This window comes from Seriola aureovittata, chromosome 10 (genome assembly GCF_021018895.1).
Source record: "Seriola aureovittata isolate HTS-2021-v1 ecotype China chromosome 10, ASM2101889v1, whole genome shotgun sequence".
NCBI lineage: Eukaryota > Metazoa > Chordata > Actinopteri > Carangiformes > Carangidae > Seriola > Seriola aureovittata.
The window spans coordinates 19,737,726-19,754,835 of NC_079373.1; the positions used below are offsets into that span (position 1 = coordinate 19,737,726).

At 41.7% G+C, this 17,110-nt stretch overlaps 1 protein-coding gene across 3 annotated transcripts in view; it reads left to right on the forward strand.

Moving 5' to 3' along the window:
* btbd11b (BTB (POZ) domain containing 11b) overlaps nt 1-17,110 on the forward strand; it is a 72,130-nt gene that overhangs the window by 37,668 nt on the left and 17,352 nt on the right. For all 3 annotated transcript variants that reach the window (XM_056387602.1, XM_056387600.1, XM_056387601.1), the window contains one exon: nt 11,577-11,741. Coding sequence is in view for 2 of the 3 variants with exons in the window: in XM_056387600.1 (XP_056243575.1) it covers nt 11,577-11,741 (165 nt within the window). In the remaining variant the exon portion in view is untranslated. The remainder of the gene's footprint in view (nt 1-11,576; nt 11,742-17,110) is intronic.

A 17,110-nucleotide genomic window follows, 5' to 3' on the forward strand; every position in this document is an offset into this window, starting at 1 on the left:
AATTGCTCAATTACAGCTTGGCCGATTTTCACCCCTAAGTATGAGTGCAATCGTTCACTCATAAGACTTTACAAAGAGGACGTTGTTTTTTTGTCAGACTTTCCACATTTTCCATAATAAGCAATAGATTTGAGGTCACCGGGGCTGCTCCCCTGAGCTTTTGGAGCATTGTTCAAAATTGAATGATCACATTTCCGATACAAGTGCCCCTCACATTATCAAACTGACAGGGATATTTGCTAACGGAGGCCCTGAACAGTGAGGGTCATCCTCCCGGAGGAGGTGGCTGGGAGTGGGTGGGGTGGAAGCAAAAGGGAGTGGCACAGGGCCCCAAGCCTCATCACTCTCTGCCAGGCATGGCCCACTTCCAGTCAGTGTCTGTGCTACACGCAGCCACTTTGCAAAGTCAGAATGATAAATTACGCTAGGTGAGTTAAACAATTACAGAGCAATTTGGAGCTCTATGCCTCTTAAACCGCTGGTCTCCCATCATGACACAACTCGAGGGGGGTGGGGAGGGGGGGTAATGAATCAAAATTTAGGAAGAGAAAGTTGGATAAATTGCTGAAGCAGTTCTTGGATGTTAATATAATAACAATGTTGGGGGAAAATAGCGTTGATTAGACCCACCGCTGTGCTGTTTTGCCTTATTGACTGTTAGTGTATTGGCTTATAAAACCATAAACATGCAGCTCAGTGCACCAATAGATAAAGTCAAAGCTACATGCACAAGAAATACACTTTTTAATTGAATTCACAAACACACACACACACACACACATACAACACCGTGACATTTTGTTTTTACTCTCATATGAACAGAAGCACAGTGAGGACACCTTCATAGTTTTGCACCATGCAGGGTGTTATCATGCAGGTGGCTGATAACTGATTCGCCAGCCCACTGTGAATACAACAAACCAGCATTTAGAAAGTAAATGAGAGAGAGGAGAGCGGAGCATGCGCTTGACGTGACTGTGGTGACATGCAAGACAGCGGGGTTTGGCCTTGTCTGCTGGGATGGCAGCAGTTATCAGATTATTTCCACTGGTTTGCAGACATGGCGCTCCTGGGAGTTAGGTGTAGATACAGGATGTATATTACTCATACAGTGGCACATGTGTGTGCATGTGTGTGTGTTTAACATTTAAGGCATAATAGAAAGTGTCATAGAGGAACAGAAAGAAATGAGAAAAATGCGATAACACAAGTGGGAATGTGCATTTATATCTCATGTATGTGAATGCATCCATGTTCCATGTTAGTCTCACACCAACCAATGATGTGTATCTTATAAATCTATCATATAAATAAATCAAACTCCTTTAGCTATAAGAGATTGCGAGCAAAACCCCATTGTGAAAGGTATGAAATTCAGTTAAAACAGGAGCAGAAAAAAACATATCCAACTGGTGCATATAGAAGATTACAAGAAACATGTTTGGAAATAAAGGAAAGTGCTATTTTTAATGTATATTGTGGTCTGTGTGAGAGTGCACCACATGGAGCGGCTGGAATGACACATAGCTGGACCTAAAGCGTGGCCACATTTCAAAGGATAAGTCAAGTCAAGTCAAGTCTGTTTTTATTTATACGGTGCCGAATCCCAACAGAAGTTATCTCAGGGTGCTTTTCCGATAGAGCAGGCCTAGACTGTACTCTTTATATTAGCTATTGATCACAGAGACCCAATAATTCCCACTATGAACAAGCACTTGGTGACAGTGGCGAGGAAAAACGTCCTTTTATGAGGCAAAAACCTGGAGCAAAACCGGACTCAGGGTGGGTGGACATCTGCCCCCTCCCTGGTAAAAGTGACAGTAACAGAAACAATAATGATAATAATGATGATGATAATAATACTTCCACTAGTAATGATAATAATAGTAGCAGTCGTAGTTGTCGCAGCAGGTGCTGAGCAGGACCATGGGGGCGGTAGGTGTTTTGCCGTCACAGATCCAGACTCTGCAGAGAACAACAGGAGGAGAGAGGAGAGAAAACACAATACTAAAGAGAGAGAGACGCACAGCCTGGGCGCTCATGTGTTGGGAGGGACTAAACCAACAGTGTTATAACGATGCAGTGGATTTCAGAGAGTTTGCAGTAATCTCGTCGGCAGGACTATACTGTATTTCTATACTATATATACTATACTGTATTTCCTGTTGTTCCACAAAAAGATCAAAACCAACATTGGTTAGTCCATCTCTCAATACTTTCTGTGGCACTCAGGCCCATTTGTTCCTACTGAAGACACAAGTCTTAAAAAAATAAGTGACAAATGAATAATCCAGATTATAACACGGCTAAATAGTTTCCTCAAATATCTGAGCACTGTAGCTTTTATCAAACGTCACGAGAGTTATCCTTTAACTGTGTCATTGTGAGGACAGGGCGCTTTACATATCCTTCACCCTGTGCACCCTCTACTGAACAGGCTGCGCTGGGGATTACAAATCCTGGGGTCATCATTCGTCATTGCTCCCAACATCCAGGACTTTCTGAAATTATTCTGCTCCCGAATACTTTGAATCATCTTCCCTTCTGCTCAGTGCAGATGTCCTCCTCCTCTGGTACCGGGAATCTTCTGCTTTTAAAAGTGACATTTACTCAAATGACATTTAGTCATGTACAGTATTAAAGCAAAGGGGAAGGGGGAGGAATAGTAGCAGCAGCAGTAGTAGGTTTTTCTCACACGAAAAAGCAATGCAGAATCTGTGCGGGGTTACAGAAATGTGCAGCACAGATTTATTCATTTAGCAGCCACTGTAAAAATGCTGGTAAACACTATCAATACTGCATGAGAGTTGTGGTTTGTTTTCATTTTTGACCAGCAATTCACGTGCACTTCACACACACACACACACACACACACACACACACACAAAAGAGAAACACAGTCAGACTGAGATACATACACACACACACACACACACACAGATGTAGGAACCAACAGGCAGGCAGGCCTTAAGGATTTGCCGTCATATTTACTCTGCGCTTTGCCTCTTATTTATGGTGCCGAGTTTTCGTGTCCGAGAGTGTCTTCACTTAAAAGCTCCCAGTGTTTACAAGCTCGATATGATGTCACCCTTTTAAAATGACCCAGAGGAAAACGTCCCCTTGCAGCAAATCTCATTTTATGACATTAGTCACATCCTTTAATTGCTCCAGTGCCCTCAGTGCTAAATGAGCAATTACTTCAGCACGTTGTTGCGTTTAGCAGGACTGCTGTGTCTGTTACAAAAGTTCAGAGGCTTTTCATGATTTTCAGAGTCGTAACTCACAGATTTTACTGGAATACGACAGACCCTTTTTTTTCTTTTCCTCCCCATATCAGATTATATGAGATAATTGTAAGGAAGAAAATACAGAAGTGCTGCTTTTCAAGACTCTAGCTCATGTAGAGGTAGTGCAGGGTGAGCAGAGAGATTACGGCTCAGTGACTTCAGATTTTTCCCTGCTTCTGCTGATTGCCAGTATTGTCTGGAAAGCGTCCTGCGGGAAGTGTGCGACTCATGGATATTACACACAGACTTATTACCCTTGACAAAAGAAATGAGATGAAAAGAGAGGAATAATAGCGAGAGAGTTGCTACCTCGGGGTGGAAAAACACACAGCCTGCAGGGAGGCTGGTTTCCCTCTGATTGGAGAAGATTGCGTAATTCTAGTTGTGCCCTTGTTGTGCGTCGGTCACCCGTCACAAGTCCTCTGTCTGTGTGTGTGTGTGTGTGTTTGTGTTTGAGTGTATGGTCTATTGTGTGGCGATGCCTTGTATAGTATGGCCTTGCATGTGTGTTTTCATCTTGACCTATTCACATCTCTCTCTTTTTTTAGCTTTTAGTTCACATGTGTTGCTATTTTCAGGCTGCCTGCAATGATTCAAATATATTCATCGGCCACAGCCTCTATTCAGCCGACCTCTGGTGTCTCCAATTCTTCTCTTTTCTTCTTTTCTTTCTGCATTAGACAATTGATGTCAACTAATAAGCTCTGCATCAGATCTCCTTACTGAGGCAGAACGATCACTTAGAAAATTGAATGCCAAATCCATGATTAAAGTGATAGCTCCGGTTATTTGACGCTGAGTTGTGTGAGGTACTTATCTATAGTCTGTGTATTACCTGCAGTACATTCGGATCAGTGCCCTCCTGTGTTTGGAGAGGCAGCCGGGAGCACTGGCACAGAAGCTGAGCCGTGTGCTGCTGTGGATCGGGCCAGCTCCAAAAAAAAAACGTGTTTTAGCCACAGAAAAAAAAGCCAGCATCAGTTCAAGTGTATGGTATATTTTTGAATATTGTCACGCAGCCCTTTCCTTTGGCACTACATTTTCTCAACCCTTAAAATACCGTATTCCACGCACTGTATTACACTGCAGATCAACCGGCTGAGTCAGACAAAGCTAAACTTTTCTTTTTGTGTAAAGATTTCAAAGATGGCGCCTGTCTGTGTTCAGTTCAGCATTCAGTAAGGCAGTAAGAACTCTGGCTGTGAGGCGCTGGCTTCCTCTGATTCAGAGAGATCCTGAAGTTGTCTTGTAACCAAGTCGCAAGTAGCTGCCGAAGGTCTATGGGGCTTCCAGTTCACACATCTGCACCGCCTGGTAGCTTAGCCTCTTTCACTTCCAGAGAAGTTTCTCGTCTCTCTGTTTCATTCTCCATTTGCAAAAGTTTTTCTTCTGTACACTCTGGCTCATAAAGGTATCCTCTTGTCTCCACACTGAACAGCATTTTGTCATCGCTGTTATAATCGTTTATTTTTATTTTCTTTTATTTGTCATCTGTTCCACAAACCACTCAAAGGAAAGGGCCGTTTGACAGAAAGAGAAAGCGGTGATAATATTCAAAATATAGCGTGAACTGATATAAGCTTTGTTCTATGAGCAGTGGCTAAAACACGTTTTTGCGGCTGGCCACCTCCACGCCATCTCTCAGCCTCTGTGCCAGTGGTCCTGGCTGCCTCTCCAAACTTGGTCGATACAAATCTGCTGCAGGTAATACACTGACGATGTATGAGTACCTCACACAAATAACCCAAGCTATCCCTTTAAAATGTAAACGAATGAGTGACCCCAACACCAGAAAACACAGAAATTAGAACACTATCAATACTGAATCCAAACTATTAATGTTTTCAAATGTAATTTCCAGGAGCCAGGGTTGATTGGTGACCCCTTTCACATTACCTGACGCCATTTTGTCCATTGTTAATAGACAAATATTGATTACCTCAGCTTCGCGAATTGATTTTTCAAATTAAATAGATACCCCTTTAGAAAATTGAAGCGAACAGCTCTGTAATTAAAGGACTACCATCAGAGCCCGGGCTCTGAATCAGACTGGGAACGCTCCGTCTCTTTGTCTCTTGATTTCACGGCCACTGATGGACTGGTTCAAGGAGTGTCACAGAGACGAGGTGTGACTTCAATCAGGAAAATCCAATGTAATAAAAGACTGTGCGCACCCTTCACACATAACAACTGAAACAGCAAAACACGTGGAGCAGCGGGGTGACAAAATGATTAACTGGATCGTTTTGACGCTCCCGTGTCAGCGAGCAGAAGCCTCACCGAGGTGTCCTTGAACAAGTCGTCAGACAGTGAGTCCCCATCAGCTCCGAGACACTCTGTTCTGTATCTGAGTCTGACCTCTAACCTCCATGTGCAGCAGGGGGGTGTCAATAAAGGATCAATAAGGAAACCGCATTCCTTTTACCATTTTTTATTATTATTGACTATTTAAAACAACAGCAGAAGAGGCGTGACGTACTCACAGTGGGCTCTCCTTACTAAAGCTCACAAAAATAAACCTCTACCCACAGTCGGAACACATTTCCCTTGGCGGTTTACTCACACTCGTACATGTAAGAACACATCAGGAGGCTTGTGTGTTTCTTTCAGAGCGACACATAATGCAAACTCGGGAGCCTTTTCAGTCCTCTGAATTGAGGACAGCAAGAGCACCTTCAACAGACCGAATGTCTCCTGAATGTGGTTGCCCAGTAATAGGAAATATTCGGTTTGGATTTAGCTGAACACATTGTTCTCTCTGCAGAGCACGTCACTCTGTAACCAGACTTGAAGCGCCTGGGATTAAGACTTTTTAATTACTAATATGCGTGTGTGGCGGCTTTTGTGTGCACGCACATGGCTTGTTATTGACTTCTTTGCAGCTCCTGACTGGATATTAGCATTTGTGTGTGTTCATGTGTTTGTGGTTAATTCAGTCTTCACTTGTCTTCTTCCCCCTCTGCCAGTTTCCTAATTTAAACAGACATTTGCATGTGTACATGTATTTCCTCACAGGACTCTCACTGGTTGTACAGTCTTCCTTTATACCCCTGTGGCTGGCGTAGGACTAACCCATTAAAGACTTGTGGCTCCCTGAGACCATACTGTGGTCACCTGAGAACCCAAACCGAGACCGTACCTCAGGAAATTTACAGTCTGCCCAGGCATGCCAACACAGCTTCATATTCACACCTCTATTTCTACAGCTTGACACATGGTGGAGATTATTCAGTCTGAATAAAGCAGCCATTTAGAGTAGGACAGGCATCATAACACATCTTAACACACGTCACTACACTGTTTCCCGCTTTTCCTATGATCACTGGCCGGTATACATATGGTAGCCATCTGGCCTGGCAGAACAGAGCCGGAGCCTAGAGTGGGGCAGCAGTACTGTGATCCACGTACAGTAACAACACGATTAACCCTTTAGAGCCCTAATGCTGCACCAGAAACAGCCTTTATATTATGCTCTCTGCTATCACTTGAAGTCTGTGAGCATCAGGCTGTTTGTATTTGTATTACTTCTTCACATTTCGTGCTTTTCTTTCACTCTGTCGCTCTGCCTGCTTGACACTTTGAATCCAAAGGTACACTCAAGTCTGATCTCAATCAGATCTCATTCATTCAAGTACAGCTCGAGTGTACCTGTTTGTACTGTACATTTGTGATCTTCCAAATCAAAGCGTCTTTGCGTCTTATCTGCGTGTGAAACCCAAAGCCAGTGTTCCTGCAGAGCTGCAGTGTGTTTAGGGAAGTGCGCTTCTCTCTGTGTCCCCCTCCAAAATAGATTTAAGTGCAGGGTAGGAGCCACATTGAGGTCAGTGTTCCTGCCCCACTGCTCTAGTCAACCCTGTGACAAGGAGGACCGGATCCAAACTACAGTAGTCTGCCCTCTGACAGACAGACGCAGAGTGAAAATGAAAATAAAGAACATTGTAATGTTTGCTTATTCAAATACAGCATTAGTGTCACTGTTTATATAAGCTTCAAAAAGAAAATGTACGCATGGAAAAAACTTTAGATGAAGCAAAAATTAAAAACCACATTCCAAACTCTGTTGGAAATTATGTTAAAGCAATAGTTTGACTAGTTTGACATATTCAGAAAAACACAGATTTGTGTTCCTTCCCAAAAGTTAGATGAGAAGTTTGATACCATTCTCATGTCTGTAGCCTACTGTAAATATAAAGCTCCTGCTAGCAGGTAGTTAGCTCAGCTCAGTGCACAGATAGGAAAACCCAGTGTGACGTTTAGCCATATGTCTTCATAAAACTGCGACTTTGTGCGACCGCGCACAAAGTCGGTGAAAAGATGTAATTAGATGCAGTCTTTGCATCCATTGCGAGCAAGCTTGTTTCACGTCTGTACAGTTGGTACATTTGCTGGTTGGGAAGAGTTCACATGGACTGCACTGGTCCAGCTGTCGAATGGCGCAAGGCGAAAATTTGTTTTGCTTTCTTTCTGACGACAGAGCTACACTTGGGTTTTGTACATATTAAACAGACAAGATATCATGTGTTAATTAGTGAACTTCAGAGGAGCTAGGAGGTGTATCTTGTTTTGTTGCCCTTTTCCAGTCTTAATGCTAAAGCTAAGCTAGTAAGCTCAGGTCTGTATTTACCTTACAGAGTGGTATGTGTACTTCCCAACATATCAAACTATCCCTTTAAAGCCAAATGCACCTCAGCAAAAAACAAAGATGGAAAACTGTTAAAAGGAAGTGTGTCATCTTTGTGATATTTTGGGTTGACTTTTGATAAGTGACTTTTTTTGCAACAGTGTGTAGAATATGTTTTTTTACCATGTACTGGATTTTTTTCTGTGCAGCAGCAGCAGCTGCCTATCACAGAATATGACTAAGGTGCATTCAGTGACATCTTAATGGGAACTCCTGTGCACATTACTTCTTCTCCAGTGACGGCATCTTGCCTGGAGCCTCCTCTCCTCTCCTCTCCTCTCCTCTCCTCTCCTCTCCTCTCCTTTTCTCTCCTTTTCTCTCCTCTCCATAGCGACACTGAATAACTGCCATATGGCAAACAGGACTGGTTCAGTTGAGGAAAGGCAGGTGCCCAATATCATCTCACACCATTATGGTCGTGTAAACAACTTCATTTTGTGCAGTTATACTGTACTTAAAAACCTGACATCATTACATTTCCTGGGAGATTTCTGGTGCTGTGACAGTCATGACGAAGAGACAGACAAGTCATCACACAAACAAACATATACAGAGAGAGAGAGAGAGAGAGCAACTATAGTCACTCGCTGGCTTGCATGTAAGAGCTCCATCAGTTCCTCCCTGAGGGTAGGCAGTGCCTTGCATTAGGACGCAGAGAGCCAGTGAGTCACCTTGCCTCAGTCCATGCTGAGACCATTCAGCACTTCACTGTCAGCCGGTCCTGTTATTCCCCTGAACCAAGGTTAAGGAGCTGGACAGTTAAAAGCTCAAGTGTAACAGTAAGGTGTTTTCATACTTTCTTTTTTTTTTTTTTGCCTACAATAGATTTATTCAGTCATAGCTGTTTTTTTTACAGCAGACATTTTGACATGTCACAGTAGGAAAGACACAATTGTTACTAATAACATTAACAATAGCTCTGTTAGTGTCTCAGTAAGCCATGGCAATGTGGCAGTGAGCCAACATGCACAAAACCAGGACCTTGAAACTGACAAAGCAAAATGGAATTCAGCATCATCTTGGTATTTTTGTGACATGAAGCGTTCCCCACCTTTATCCAAGGTTACTGCTTGGCACCAAACTTGACTTCATAAAGTTCGTGTTGTTTCCTAGTTTTACATGCTGGCAATGCCGTTTGATTTCCACTGTGACCAGAGCAACTTCCAACAGAAATTCAAATCAAGTCAAATAGTCATGGAGTGAATTAAAAGTACAGAAGGTGACGACAGGGCCAGGTTCAAAGTGAAAGAGACTGTTCTTATCCTTCAGCCAGTCATGGAAATTATGGCGTCTGCGGTGCGCTGTTTTGCGGAATCACACCTGGGGGCCTTTAGTCTGTGCACATCAAAAAGAGGGGGTGATTCCTGTGGTCACGCTCTGAGTGTGCTATTTACTTTGGTATATAATTGTTTGAGAAGAAAGTGGAAGTAAGGAAGGTGCCAGTTAGCCCTCCCGCAGCTTTAAATGGTTTAAGATGGATCTCCTGGAGGTTGCACAACTGCTCACCAAAGAGGGCACATTGTGAGCAATAAAAGCAATAAAGGAGGTGTTGCAGAGCGATCCCTGCAGACAAGTTGCTCGCAGAAAGACAAAGAAAGTTTCTTTTCTTCATAATTGATGTTGTTGGTTTCTCTGGAGCTTCGGCTGCAAACTGTAGCAACTCAGGACACCTGAGATAGGTGCAGTATTGGTGATGTCTCCTGCTCTATGTTCCAGAGTCGTCCTTGTCAGTAGCTTCCTGGTCAGACCTGAACACAGATGTAGAGGAGACGGTGCTACTGCTCTGCTCTGTTAGCAGCTGCTGTGAAGGTTTATAAGCTTAATAACTGTGACTTATTACCAAGAAACCTATTTCCAGATGTTTTTGCCACACAGTTTTTATGAGTCGTATAATGCATGTGAAAAGCAAACACAAACGTAGACTATAATCATAAGCATGCCTTTTAAAATCAGCACATTTAGATTTAGATTTAGTTTCTGTATTTTCAAAGGAAGTGCTACATATTGATGCTAACTAACCATATTTTCACATTAGATACTGTATGAAAGTTATTGGAATGGGAAAGGTGCCTGAACACTATGCACAAAAGGTGCAAGGTGCACAATAACTTTAAGATGGTCCACTGTTTTATATGTGAAATTTTTTAAAAAGTTGTGGAAAGCCTTTTGTTGCTCCACATTGCTTCAAGTCACTTGAGTCCAATGATGTCACTTGATGTGTTAGTTAGAAAAGAAGTGAGCTCATAGGCACATACATAGACGCTGCACTGGAAGCTTCAGCCTGTTGCTGTGATGCGTCACTGTCGCCGCCATATTGGACTGGGCAAGACCGGTCTGTAAAGAAATACAAGTAAACAGAGGAGCTGCGGTTGTTCTGGATAAAAAGATAATTAATTATTTTCCATCACATAAGTAATTCAGTTCATGTAAACGTAACATTGATGCACACTCCTCTTTTTGGAAAACAGTGATTATAGCCTGAAGTATTGTGACTGTAAGTAACTGGATTATGAACACTTGAATATAAAAAGGACTTAGGCTATTGAAATCGTTTGACAAATGTAATGCAGCTTCTCCGCTTACTTATGTCTGTTTACTTGGTCAAATATGGCGGTGACGTTGACGTACGATCCAGCGGCCGCTGTGGCATCTCTGTATATATGTCTATGAGTGATCAAACCAAACCTCTGTAGCACACTCCTCATCTCTGCTTGAGGCTAGCAGGTCGAGGAATAAGTTGAATTAGCATGACCAAAATTATGGCAAACATTATAGGTTTCAGCTTTTCTTTATTTTTGAACCAAGAGCTCTTATTGTCACTTTCTATGACACATTTTACCCAACTCTCTTAAAAAAGTTAGACAGCCCTTCATTCAGCAACAAGGATAAATAACACTCCCTATTTTCTGAAACCCCTTCCTTTTGACTCCCGTATGTCTCATTGGGTGAACATTAAAATGAATCGTCCCATAAACAACTGTCTGCTCCAACAAGATGAATGAAGAATGTCACCTTCGCTGAAAGAGGAACCATTAAAACCAAAGCTACTTTTTTTTCCACAATGATGACGTGGCTAAGTTGAGAGTCACTGCTTTCAGCCTTTTCATAAGTTGACTCCCTGCAAACAGTTGGAAGGGTGCAGCACAAAGCTGCAGAGGAATAGGTAACTGTCAGCAATGGAGAGCAGTCTGCCTCGTCACCCTCAGCGCGAGGAAGAGTAACTAACATCCAGAGGTGTGAATAATGAAAACCCATTTGAAATATTACACATTATTACATTTGGGAGAAGTGTCTGACAGGTGCAACTAGGAGGCATAATTATCTTGTACGGACTCCACTGTTTCTCTCATTTACATTCTCAAGCTTCACACTAATAACTATAAAGGCTGTTTTATTTTAATAACCACTTGTTGAATCTTCTTATTATTTTCATTAATATGACAAATATATAAAGGGAAATAATGGGACATTCCTGACATTTAAGAGGGGTAAGGTGTCTCTTATTCAACTTGTGTCCTGTAATGACAAATCACAGTTGAGACCAAAACAGTTTAGTTAACCGAACTGCGTGAATCAATAGTAACAATCTCTCTCTCTCTCCCTCTCAGGTGTGCTCAGCCTACCTGAGGGTCTGACTCTTCACAGGGACCAGCAGCAGCAGCAGCAGCAGCGAGCAGGAAAGAGCGGAGAGGGAAACGCCTACAGTCAAACTGAGCTGCGCTCCGTTGAACAGTGCTTACTGGCAACAAGAGTGGGCAGCATTTCTGAACTCAGTGAGTTATCTGTGTGGGTGTGGGTGTGATGGGAAAGTCTGGGAAGAGAAGTGAAGGACCAGCGTTGACCCCTTCCTCCATACGCTCTGTAGTCAGTGTGCCCTCGAGCAAGGCAATTACCCGCCCAATTCCTTTAGTGAAGCTGCTCAGTGTTCACTCGTGTCAGTTGATGAGGTATTATCACCCAACACCAGTGTTTGGTCTCACTAACAGGCTTTTTTTTTTTCACAACAGACAGCTTGACTTGAAAAGCACAAGTGTTACTAACATTAACAATGGCTCTGTTCTATTCAAGTGTCCCAGGAAGTCAAGACAGTGTGACAGTGAGTCAACATGCACAATACCAGGACTCTGAAGCTAAAATAGCTTCAAAATGGAATTCATTAATTTTATTATTTACATGTGTGCTTTTCCTACTGTAACAGGTCAAAAAGTCTCTGGTGAGAAAGGCTCTTACAGCTGAATGGGAATAAAGTCTTACAGTCAGGCTCCAAGCTCTTGACGAAAGCCTTCCCAGAAGAGTAGAGGCTGTTTTACTGAAGGAGAATATTAATATCTATGGCTCTTAATTGAGATGTTCAAAAGTCACAAATGGGTGTAATGTTTGGACGTCCACATATTTTTGACTGCTTGGCATATGTGACTGTGTGAGTGTGCATTAGCATGATGCTGAATAGGAGCATTTGAGTTCAGGGAATCTACTCTTGAATAATACACTTAAAAGTCTGTGTGTATCAGGGTTTGATCAATATAGCTGAAAGCTAGTCACTATGAATTTTAGCTGAAATTGCTGACACCTGGTATTTTGGGCTCATATTCAAGAGCTTTGAATTTGATGAGTTTCATGCCAAAAAAGTACTCCATGTTCAATACGTGGAATATTTGTTCTTGGACTGAAAGCCCTTTGAAGCAGTATTAAAACCATCTGATACAATAGATTGAATTATTTTGGTGCAGAGTGACCCACCTCATGGCTTTTTTTTTATTTTTGCCATTTTAGCAGCATGGATCTTGAGATGGCAAAAACTTTTGTACAGACATTCATGGTCCCCAAAGGATGAATCCTATTGACTTTTGTGACCCCTTGACCTTTTCTCTAGGGCCGCCAGCTGCTCAAAGTTTGTACTTATCCAGTAAAATATCATAACTTCTAGTGGATGGATTGCCATTACATTTCATACCGACACTCATGGCCCCTAGACGATGAATGTTGTTGACTTTGGTGGTCCCCTGACTTTTCCTCTTGTGCCACCGTGACATTAGTGGTTTTGAATGAAATGCTTCAACAGTTATTGGATGGATTGGTGTGAAATTATATACATGCATTCATGTCCTCCTCAGGATGAATTGTAGTAATTGTAATAATTTCCCTAACTTTTTATTTAGCACCATCATGTGGCTTAAATTTCTTTCTTCTTTAGCATTAATTAGCATACTCAAGCATGCTTAACTACGACAGCTAGCACGCTGACCCTTGCATTTTGCCCAAAGCGCAGCTGTGAGAACCACTAGCCGAGACTCTTAGTCTTGATAAGCCTAAATAAATTTACAATTACACAATATTTTGACTGCAGGTTTTTTTTTTTGAAAGTATGCAGCTCTGGTAGACTAAGTGTCTCCTCCACATTTGAGTTGGATGGCATTATTGTCTGATATGATAATTTGATGTTTAATAATTCACAAATATTGACCCACTCTATCAGTTAATTACTGTATCATTGTCCTGCTGTGCACGTATATGTGCATATTTAAGCGAATGTGAATCAGTGGGAGCTGCACTGAACCAGTCATTTATCTAAAAAAAAAAAAAATGCTTTTTAAGTTTGACAAGCCCTCCAAAAGTTAATTAAATGTCTGTCCACTCACAATGTGCTCATTATTTAAAGAATGATGGCCATCAGAATGATTTCTAAATGCTTTCTACATTTATACAGTACAAAGTCATTTACACAGGCTTTAGGAGTCAGTATTATATGAATGATAATAATAATAGGTTTTCTGCATCATTTGACAAATTACATAATGAAGTTTTACCCTCCTGTCCTCACTCACAACCAAAGTTGCCAAAGCAAAGTTCAACACAAGGCCTTCATTTGAGTTTCTACCTTCTTTTCTTTTTCTGGTGGAAACTTTCTGACAAACTTTCAAAGACTCTCAGTAAATCTGCTTTGGCAAGCTGTGCTGCAAATCACTGACTACATAACTTCATGTTTTCCCATCTTATCTAATCAGATATAATCACAGAATCAAGATGCTCATTGGAAGTGATGAACAGTTTTGTTTCTTGGGTGCAACTCAGCAGCTCATTCCAGAAAACACATCTGAGTGCTGCAGCATCCACTGACAGAGGAAAAACAAATTCTCCTAATGTGCTTGACGATGTTTTAGACAAAAAAAAAAAAAAAACTTAAGCCAAATAATGGTAAAGAGGGCATAGGGTTTGTTTCTGTAGTCATGGAATCGGTACGTCAAGACAAGGTAGGAAAAAATATTTTCTGTGTAGTGCAAACATTTATCATCAGAATAAACAGTGAACCAATTCTCCTCACTCTATGTTTTCTCAGGAGCGAGGTCGGAGGGGTGAGGGTGTAGCGCTGAGGCAAATCGCCAGCAGTCCTCTGTCCATGTTGTATTGATGAGGTGAAGCAAGGACTCATTCTGTAATGTTGACACTGCAAACACTCTCTGAGACAACACAGCGGCCGCTGGATAATAGCAGAGCTTAGTCCAGTGGTAATGTTATCAGCTCTGGAGAGGGGTTCTGTAAATAACTATAGGATTTGCAAACAGACACACAGCTCGAGCTATAAATAATGAATAATTGACAAAGGCAGAAGAGCCAGTGATGAGGCTGTCACATAGTGTATGTGAAGGAGCACGAGATGGGGAGCAAAAACAGAATAAAAGATGAGAAGTTTGGGGAAAAAGACAGGTGAGAGTTTGACTTTCTATAAAGTTCATGGACCACTGCCATCACCTCCCCGTGGTTGTGTGCCTCCGCCAACCAGTCAAGTAGCAGTTTACATCCGCACCTGTCCATACTCATATAATGTATGTTGTGAATTTAATAAAAGGTATTAAGCGTATTTTGTCATAATTAGGTCACAATGACCTTGACCTTTGACCTCTGATTACCAACATTGAATCGGTTCATGAGCGTGTCTACCTAATTAAATTTACAAAATAAAAATAAAAACTCTCTCAAGGTGTTCCTGAGATACTGTGTTCATGAGAATGTGATGGACGGACGGACGGACAACCTGAGAACATAAATCCTGCGGCTGTCGTCAGAGCGGAGGCATAAAAATGACACTGGCTACTCAAGCGCGGTAAAATTTGCATTGTGTGCAGGCACAGTCTTTTGCACTGGCCTTTAGATTCCATTTTAGAGGATTGCCACTGATTTACCTCTTTGTATTTTCTCATTTTCTCCTCTGTCAAAATGCCAAATTAGCATATTTGAAATGACAGTCTTGCAAATACTGCAATTATTAGGACTGTTGGTGTGTCATCATCACTCGCGCCCGACTCACTCATGCCCAAAAACATACCGCTTCAAATATGTTCCACACATCGTTGTTAGTATAACTCACTATGTTACTGAATATATTCTTAGCTGGACAGAGGATACGAAATACATGCAGGCTCTCTCCATATATATGAAAATCTATACAGCTGTAGAACATTAGCACCACAAATTGAAACAGGGTCAAATGGCAGTGACCTCAATGTGCACGTTGATATGTCTGTGGGCTTCAGATCACCCAGCCACCAGCTGTTGTAGCATCATGCACTGAACCAGCCTCCATAACTATGTTCTTGGATTAGGACTTGATATTCTGTATGCAGGATCTCCATACATTAACCTATACAGATAAAGACATATGGAGCGAAACAAGGTCAAGTAGCGGTGACCTCTCCTCACATTGTAGGCTGATACGTCTGTTGGCCTTAAACAACATCATATCTCTTGCAGTAGCTCAAAGTTTAAAGGGATAGTTCAACTCTTAGGGAAGTGAGCTTGTTGGTGCTCTTGTCCAGAGTTTTTCTGTGTAGAAAACAGAAATAGACTCAGCCCAGCCAAGCTGGATCACAGGGAGCAAATGATATTAGTCCTGGTTTCACTCTGTAAAACTTTTATATGTGTTCGTTTGGTCTAACACTTATAACTGCTCTAAATGGACTTTCTCAGCTATTACGTTTCTTTGTCACGTTCATTACGGCCTTTTAGCTTGTTCCCAAATTTTATTACCTGCAACTATATTTAGCACTAAAATAATAATGGTGGGATTAATAATTCATGTTTAGCCTTTTGTTATTGTCATACAGAATTAGCCTAGTTGTTATCAGTGATGATTAAAAACACTCCTGGTTCATTATTATTGGACATGAGGACATTTTTCTCTCTCTTTGTGTCTCATCTGGTCCTTTTCATCTTCTGCTGTCTCTCATTTGTGTTGTGGTGAAATCAGAGCTGTATCGACAGAAGATGTTAACGGCCATGCTCTCACTAATTCATTTCAAACATCATGTCTTTGTGGCAGCAGCAGGAGTGTTTAGATTCTTTTTTATGTCTGCACTGAAGATACTTTTTACTTTTAATGCTAGAGAATGGCCATGTACTGTTTCTGTCGACAGCAGCAGGATCAAATGGAACAATTTAACGATTTTAGTGCTTTTTTTGACAGACTCAGACGGGTTACTGCGGGGACGACGTGTGCTTGTTCCTTTCACAGATTGTAATGCAGGATGTGAAGTCATACTGAAAGTTAAAGTGGAGATGGTTAAATTATGAGGAAAGACTCTGTTAGTGAGTTTCACTTGTGACATTACATTCAAAGGAATCATTTTGTTTCACGGACGATGTTTTATATTCAACGAGTAAGAGAGAGAGAGAGAGAGAGAGAGAGAGAGTTATCAGTGAGCCTTTTCACATTAACCGCAACTACATTTAGATGGAACCGCTCTATAAAGATAATGTTTGTGCCATCCATGTTATCTGATATGGACAAAAAACTAATAGCAGGAAGAATAGCGTAGCATCTTGTTGAGTCAGGATTGCCACGAGCGACCATTAAACATAATCACGGCCGCATAGCAGCAAATAATTGAAACACAGAAACTGTGATGATGGCAGCAGCTGCACAGTGCAGCACAAACCCATTCATCAGGACCCAAAGGAAAGCTGGTTACTGTGTATTTATTTCCCTATAAAGGCTTGAATATAATTGCCTCATCAGGAATGAGAGTTAATCCCACATTTCCAAAGAGTATACTTTCTCTCTCACTATCAAATATTAAACACCCTTCACACTTTATGAAGTAATGAGCAGTTTGGTTGTTATGTGGGTGCTACTATTGCCAGTTAC